At 40.7% G+C, this 8,959-nt stretch overlaps 1 protein-coding gene across 1 annotated transcript; it reads right to left on the bottom strand.

Annotated features, from left to right (window-relative positions):
• Positions 1-3,502: 3,502 nt before the first annotated feature.
• On the bottom strand, positions 3,503-7,720 carry LOC140807781 (uncharacterized). Its single transcript, XM_073164746.1, has 5 exons — positions 7,606-7,720; positions 4,749-5,791; positions 4,403-4,633; positions 3,993-4,355; positions 3,503-3,588 (listed from the first exon to the last, which is right to left on the bottom strand). The coding sequence occupies exons 2-5, from the start codon at positions 5,788-5,790 to the stop codon at positions 3,503-3,505; spliced, it is 1,722 nt and encodes a 573-aa protein (XP_073020847.1). The 5' UTR covers position 5,791; positions 7,606-7,720.
• Between the last annotated feature and the right edge of the window lie 1,239 nt (positions 7,721-8,959).

Genomic DNA, 8,959 nt, shown 5'->3' with positions numbered 1-8,959 from the left:
CAATTTACAACAGTCAACAAATCATAAACATGATCCATGTAACACAGAATGACAATTAAACATAATTTATGTTTTACCGTCGTATGTTACCGAGCTGTAACATACCTATATCACGAAAACGATCTTCAAGAATGATTAACTAAACACCCTCAGCCTAGAATAACAAAAAAAGCCGAATAATTCCACAACTCATCATTATTTACATTCCAACTATTATCAACTCGATAATCCTTAGATTAATTCCAACGATAACAACCATACTATAATATCTTTCAATATAATACAAAACGATTCGACATAATTAATAGGCCCTCGAAGACTTCCAATGACTGAACCTACAACAATTATCCGATAAATACATCAATATAACGCTATTCGAACGACAAAAACAATTTAAAATGAAAAGGGTAAAAATCCAAATTTCGGCAGCCTACTATCACGCTTAGAAGCTGAAATTTCAGACTAAGAACTCACAAGGTCAAAGCTTACTCTAGTCGCTAGCGGTCTCAAAGATAACCCACTGGAAACTCGTCGGAGTTACTGTTCACGAGCTGAATAAATTCATAAAACTAGTTGGAAAAATTCAGAAAACGAGCTGGAGTTACGGGGAAATCACAAGGCTTAAAAACCCACTCCAACACACAACAAAACTCCAAGGAACTAAGCTTAAATCTCACCTAAACCGTGCCAACAACACAGACATGAACAGGCCTCGAATTGGGCTTGAACGAGCATCAAAAGTGGTGATTCGTAGTTCAAAACGAAGCTACCGATGTAAGGAAGAAAACCCCTCAAACTGTTCGAAATTTCGATGCCGGACGGGAAAGTGAAGGCTTCTCCAATAAGAAGGTAATGAAAGTGACGAAATTTGGAGATGGGTTACGGGAATGGGATTGGGAAAAGTGTTTCTTCTTTCTCTCTCCAATAAAATAAGTTATGTGTGTATGTATATGTATATTTAATTACTAAAAAAATAGTAACACATGCCCAATAATCCCGGTTTGTATTTATTTTGTTCTCGTGTGTTATTTAAACTCTATATGTATTTTATATCGTTAAATTCTCCGACATTCTAAAATATATATTTTTAACACACTTCTTGAATTTATTTGGCATAAATACTTATTTTAATTTACAAATCAATAATTATTCTAATTATGCCAAATTACCGGATAATTAATTATAGGGCATTACACTTCTTCATCCCTTAAAACAAATTTCGTCCTCAAAATTTCTGTTTATACACATACGTCTTACACATGATACGAAACCAACAATACAATATTAAGAATCAAACAGATATGGATAAGACGTTCTTATCTTCTCTTCTGTTTCTCACGCTGATTCTTCTACACCATGCCTAGACCACTGAACACGTACAAGTGGTATAACTTTATTGCCTAAAACTTTATCTTTACGATCCAAGATACAAACAGGATACTCAGTATATGATACAGAAGGGTCGAGTTCAACCTCATCAGGCTGAATCACATGAGACGGATCGGGCTCATACTTACGCAACATAGAAACATGGAAAACATCGTGGATACCAGACAAGAACTGGGGTAAATCCAGACGATAAGGGCAAGTCCCAATATGCTCAACAATCTCGTAGGCGGCCAACGTAACGACGTGAAAACTTACCTCTCATACCAAAACGAACAACACCTCTAAACGGAGAGATCCTCAGAAACACAAAATCTCCAACTTGAAATTCTAGAGGTCGACGGCGTCTGTTAGCATAACTAGCTTGACGATCTTGGGCAGCTTTCATTCTTCGACGAATCAACTGGACTTTATCATGCATTTCCTGAACAATGTCAGGTCCAGTCAACTGCTTCTCACCAAATTCATCCCAACAAAGAAGTGATCGACATCGTCTGCCATACAAAGCTTCAAAAGGAGCCATACCAATAGTCACCTGGAAACTGTTATTATATGAAAATTCTACCAGTGGTAAAGCTTCTTTCCAACTATCTTTGAAATCCATAACCACTGCTCGAAGCAGATCCTCGAGTGTCTGGATTGTATGCTCTGTTTGACCATCTGTCTGAGGATTGTACACAGTACTCATGGCAAGTCATGTACCCATTTCTTTTTGGAAACTAGTCCAAAACATTGATGTGAATCTAGGGTCACGATCTGAGACTATTGCAACTAGAACTCCATGAAGTCTCATAACATTTTAATTATACAGACGAGCCATCTTCTTGTACGAATACGTCATCTCATACGGAATAAAGTATGCCGATTTAGATAACCTATCGACAATCACCCAAATGACATCGAAATGACGAGAAGTACGTGGCAAATGCGTGACAAAATCCATAGCCACGTGCTACCAATTCCACTAAGGAACCTCAAGGCTATGCAGTAATCCTACAAGTCTCATTCTTTCTACTTTGACTTGCTGACAGATCATACAACGAGACACAAACTCAGCAACATCCTTTTTCATATTCTTCCACCAAAACTGAGGCCGTAGAATATGATACATTTTCCTGCCTCCTGGGTCGATACTATATCGAGTACAACGAGCTTAGTTAAGGATGGCTATACGCAATTCAGAAATATCTGGGACAACCAATCTACCATTCAACCGAAGAGAATCATCTCGAATTGAGAAACCAGATTGGTGTCCTTGAGATACTAACTCATAAGATTTCAGAATTCGATCATCAGTATTCTGAGCTGACTTTACAATCTGAATCAACTCTGGCTCAACAGAAATATGAGATACACAAACAGCATTACCTTGGATTTGAAAATCCAACCAAACTTTCAAATATCCTCTCGTAACTTAAAAACATGAATCGAGGGTAAATTAACATCAACAACCTTACGACTCAAAGCATCGGCAATGACATTCACTTTTCCCAGATGATACTGGATCTCACAATCATAATCATTCAAAAGATCCATCCAACGTCTCTGTCTCATATTCAGATCTGACTGAGAGAACAGATACTTCAAGCTTTTGTGATCAGAATAGATTACGAATTGCTCCCCAAACAAATAATGTCTCCAAATCTTGAGAGCAAAAACGATAGTAGTCAATTCCAAGTCATGAACAGGATACTGATACTCATGCGGTTTCAACTGACGAGAACCATAGGCCACAACTCTGCCATGCTGCATCAGTACACAACCTAATCCTCGATCTGATGCATCAGTGCAAACCACAAATCCTCCAGAACCACTTGGGATGGTAAGAACTGGTGCAGAAGTCAATCTCTTCTTCAACTCTATAAAACTTGACTCACATTCATCAGAACAAATGAATCTTTGATTTTTCTGAGTCAGTTGAGTGATAGGTCTAGCAATCTTTGAGAAATTTTCAATAAATCTCCGGTAATAACCAGCTAAACCCATAAAACTATGAATCTCTGGCTCATTGGTCGGTCGTGCCCAGTTCAGAACTGCTTCCACTTTACTTGGATCGACAGAAATACCATGTTGAGATATGATATGGCCCAGAAACACAACTCTATCTAACCAAAACTCACACTTGGATAGCTTGGCTTAAAATTGCTTCCTTTGAAGAATTCGAAGAATTAATCTCAAATGTTTGGCATGCTCTTCCTCGGACTTGGAAAAAACAAGAATATCATCGATGAATACAATCACAAAACGATCGAGATATTTACGAAATACTCGATTCATCAAGTCCATAAACACAGCAGGAGCATTGGTCAAACCAAAAGGCATAACCAAAAATTCAAAGTGTCTGTATCTCGTGCGAAAAGCTGTTTTTGGCACATCTTCTTTTCTAACTCGCACTTGATGGTACCCAGAACGGAGATCAGTCTTAGAATACACCGAAGTACCTTGCAACTGATCAAATAATTCATCAATCCTAGGGAGTGGATATTTATTCTTGACAGTAGACTTATTCAGTTGCCGATAATCAATACACATCCGCATCGTTCCATCTTTCTTCTTGACAAATAGAATCGGTGCACCCCACGGTGAAGAACTCGGATGAATATAACCTTTACTCAACAAATCTTTTAATTGTCCTTTCAGTTCTTTTAGCTCAACAAGAGCTAAACTATATGGAGCTCGAGATATGGGTTCAGTTCCAGGCATTAATTCGATACTGAACTCAACTTCTCGTTCTGGTGGAAAACCAGGAATCTCTTCTGGAAACACATCAGGAAACTCACAGACTACAGGAATATCAGAAATTCGTCGCTCATCCTGCGATAGATCAACAACATAAACTATAAAACTTTCATGACCAGAATCTAACAATCGATTCATCTCAATGGCAGAAACTAAAGGAATCTTGGCTTGAGAACCACGACCATAGAAGTTCCATTTAGGAGCAAAGCTAGGCCTGAAACGAACTATTCCTTGATAACAGTCAACAGTGGCACGATTTGCAGTCAAAAATCCATACCAACGATGCAATCAAAGTCATGCATAGGTAGAACTATGAGATTCAGATATAGAATATTTTCATCGTGAAACAAAACAACATTGAACACCACATTATCAGTGATAATCATTTTGCCCATTGGAGTAGCAACAGATAGATTGGAATTCATACTAGTGGTGCGAAGATCATGCGAAACAACGAATGTATGAGAAACAAAGGAATGAGATGCTCCAGTATAATATAACACTCGTGCTATAAAACCACATAGAGTACAGTTACCAGTAATGAGAGTACCTGGAGCTGCCTGAGACTCATCCTCAGTCAAAGCAAATACATGAACAGATGACTGAATCTGTTGACCACTTGCCCTCTTCTCTGATGCGAAGGGCGACTAGGCTGATGGGAAACTGGGACGCTGCTGGAATTCTATTACTTTGAGCTCCACTACCTGTCTGGGGTGATTTCCCCGTCTTACTAGGACAGACTCTAGCAAAATGACCCGGCCGACCACAATTATTACAAACCCCTTGAACTCCAAAACACTGATTACTGGAATGCTTGCCCCCATAGTGATCACAATAAGGTCCACTATAACGATATCCACCACGGTTCCCTGAACTCCCTGAACTCGAAGAACTAGAACCAGTCTTCTTAAATTGCTTCCCACGTGGATGAAGAGATGCAGAACCAGATGAACTGAATTGTTGCCTCCCCGACTGATGATGTTGGGTAGGAACTCGATTGCCACTCCTCTTAAGACTAGCTTCAGCTCTTTTTGCTATTTCCACTGCTTCAAGATAATTCACTGGTTTACCGGTAGAAAGAAAAGGGTGCAGATGATCGTTCAATCCTTCAATGAAACTTTCAACAACCGCAACCTGACTTGCAGCCACATGAGGAGAATATCTCAGCATAGCATAAAAAGTACCCGCATAATCCGCAACTGACATATCGTCCTGCTTCAAGTTATGAAACTCCGAAGCCTTAGAACTGTAAAATGATGGAGGACAGTAACTCTCCTTAAACTTCAGCTTGAATATATCCCACGATGGAACAATCCTCTGAGCATCTAAGGTCATCAATGTAGTAGACCACCACATTTTGGAACGATCTTTCAACTGATGCACAACTAATCTCAATCGACACTCTGGAGGATACTCAATCAAATCAAACAATTCATCAATCTCATAAATCCATAATTCATCTTTCTCAGCTCCTTCCGAACCACTGAATCGAGGAGGATGCATAGAATGGAAATGCGCAACTAACTCATCCATCCTAAGCTGGTCTAGATGATCAGCAGCTTGCTCAACAAAAGTATCATCAACAACATGGACACGAGGTCTACCACGTCCACGACCTCGAGCTAAAGGAATCTCATCAACAGGAATTTCTCCACCTCCCTCCATTCTATACGATAAAACACCAAAATAATTAGAATGGAAGTAAACAAAACATATAACCACATAAGTATGCTTTCAAGTAGCATACACAGGCGCAACAACCATTTTAGTGCCAAGACTCAAGTGTCCTAGACTCTAGTTCGAGCGTATCCCAGTTTACGCTCTGATACCAAGATGTGAGGCTCATTTACTCTAACGGCAATTAATGATCAAAAAATAATGGATTGATTAAAAACTGCAACGGAAAAAGGTTTAAAATACTTTAAAACGGATCTCAAGGCCTAGAAAAAATTTCGGCATGACCTCCCCGTAAGTAGGACATCCCGAACACTCAAGCAGCATTTTATATCAAAATATACTCCAACTAGAGCCATTAAAAAAAAAAACCAAAGTCAACAACCTATAGCCGCTGTAACGCCCCAGATTCGACGACTGTCCTCACTGTATCAAGACGGGTCTTTCCAGCGTGCTTATGTCCTCACTCACACACACCCTAGGAAACTTCCCAGGAGGTCACCCATCCCAAAATTGCCCCCAAGTCAAGCACGCTTAACTTTGGAGTTCTTATGTGATGAGCTACCGAAAAGAAGATACCCCTTCGTGATATGAGTAGTACCAATCAAATCTTTTAAGCCCTTCTTTAACTGTACAGTCCATTACATTGAACAGTCTCGGAATCCCTCTCTTTCCCGTGTGGGTTGGTTCATTCATGTTCCCTCCACCTAGAAGCCTGCCAGGAGCCGCTCATTGTCCGTGCAACTGATGGCAACGGCGATCACCCCCCGCCCTCTTCGGCCCCGGGCCTCACATCTCCACCAGCTTCCGCTTGGTTCGTCCCCGAACCACACCGTACTAAGAGAGTTCAGCTCTGATACCACTTGTAACGCCCCAGATTTGACGACTGTCCTCACTGTATCAAGACGGGTCTTTCCAGCGTGCTTATGTCCTCACTCACACGCACCCTAGGAAACTTCCCAGGAGGTCACCCATCCCAAAATTGCCCCAAGTCAAGCACGCTTAACTTTGGAGTTCTTATGTGATGAGCTACCGAAAAGAAGATGCACCTTCTTGATATGTGTAGTACCAATCAAATCTTTTAAGCCCTTCTTTAACTGTACAGTCCATTACATTGAACAGTCTTGGAATCCCTCTCTTTCCCGTGTGGGTCGGTTCATTCATGTTCCCTCCACCTAGAAGCCTGCCAGGAGCAGCTCATTGTCCGTGCAACTGATGACACCGGCGATCACCCCCCGCCCTCTTCGGCCCCGGGCCTCACATGCCTTTTATTGTAATGCACATGGGCTGTTCCCGATTGGGCTTAAGTCCCCTCACGGTTATCCCATTATCCATTACTCATAGAACTTCTCCAGCCCAGGCACTGGAGCTTTTGCCTTCCCCAGGATTAGAACCCAAGACCTCCTGGACTTATATAGATCTTGGCAGCAATCCTGGTACCAGTTGAGCTAGGAGATCAACTGGTACCAGGATTGCTACCAAGATCTATATAAGTCCAGGAGGTTTTGGGGTTCTAATCCTGGGGAAGGCAAAAGCTCCAGTGCCTGGGCTGGAGAAGTTCTATGAGTAATGGGTAATGGGATAACCGTGAGGGGACTTAAGCCCAATCGTGAACAGCCCATGTGCATTACAGCCGCACTGGCCAGGACTAAACAGAATTTAAAACTTATCAAATACTCGCCAGATCATTAAAATCACATAGTCGCCTCAGAACATAACCAGAACAACCAAATATCAATACAGATACACGGGGCATATCCCCGGCAAATAAACTACAATACAAGACTGAACAAACTTAAGACATACATATAGACTAAATGGGAGACTCCACTGAACAGAACCAAGCAATCCAACCTCAATCCCGAGCTCCACTGGCGGAACCTCGGCCTGATGCTGCAAAATGACTCGGGAGATCAACCATGGTGTCCAATAGCAACCACAACAGCCCCCAGTAAACAACTGAGGTTAGGATTCTGTTATGAAACAGTTCAAAAATAACAACAATAACATAAATCATGCATAATCATATAATAAAATGTAATATGCAATGCATGAAAGGCTTAACGAATAACCGGGATAACAGGAGCCAACAAACGGTACGATAACAACTGAGATAATGCTCGAGCAACAACACAGGGGAGCTACATCGTCATGCAGCTAAACCGCCCTGCCAAGTATGCGAGGTATGCCAAGCTGTGCTGAATAACACCCCTGACTCGGCCTCCATACGGCTGATACGCTATAACAGGATGGCACAACAGAACGAACTAGATGACACAATCCCAGCGCTCACCTCAAAACGCTGCACTAACCACGGGATTGTTCAATCACATCTACGGTCTCATGTGTATAGGCCTATCAGCCACACTATGATCCCGAGATATACAACAGTGCCAAATAACAACGGATATCAACAACGGCTAACAAGAACGATAGGGCTCAACATGAATGTCATAACAATATGCCCTATGCTAAATGTCGATAATATGTCACAATAATAAACATATATCACAACGAAAGCATTTAACAATTTACAACAGTCAACAAATCATAAACACGATCCATGTAACACAGAATGACAATTAAACATAATTTATGTTTTACCGTCGTATGTTACCGAGCTGTAACATACCTATATCACGAAAACGATCTTCAAGAATGATCAACTAAACTCCCTCAGCCTAAAATAACAAAATAAGCCGAATAATTCCACAACTCATCATTATTTACATTCCAACTATTATCAACTCGATAATCCTTAGATTAATTCCAACGATAACAACCATACTATAATATCTTTCAATATAATACAAAATGATTCGATATAACTAATAGGCTTGCCGAATTATACCTCGAAAACTTCCAATGACTGAACCTACAACAATTATCCAATAAATACATCAATATAACGCTATTCGAACGACAAAAAAAATTTAAAATGAAAAGGGTAAAAATCCAAATTTCGGCAGCCTACTATCACACTTAGAAGCTGAAATTTCAGACTAAGAACTCACAAGGTCAAAGCTTACTTTAGTCGCTAGCGGTCTCGAGGCGATAACCCAGCAGAAACTCGTTGGAGTTACTGTTCACGAGCTCAATAAATTCAGAAACTAGCTGGAAAAATTCAGAAAACGAGCTGGAGTTACAGGGAAATCACAAG

The sequence above is a fragment of the Primulina eburnea genome, chromosome 12 (assembly GCF_022965805.1).
Source record: "Primulina eburnea isolate SZY01 chromosome 12, ASM2296580v1, whole genome shotgun sequence".
NCBI classification, from domain to species: Eukaryota; Viridiplantae; Streptophyta; class Magnoliopsida; order Lamiales; family Gesneriaceae; genus Primulina; species Primulina eburnea.
This window is presented reverse-complemented; position numbering and strand designations above follow the sequence as displayed.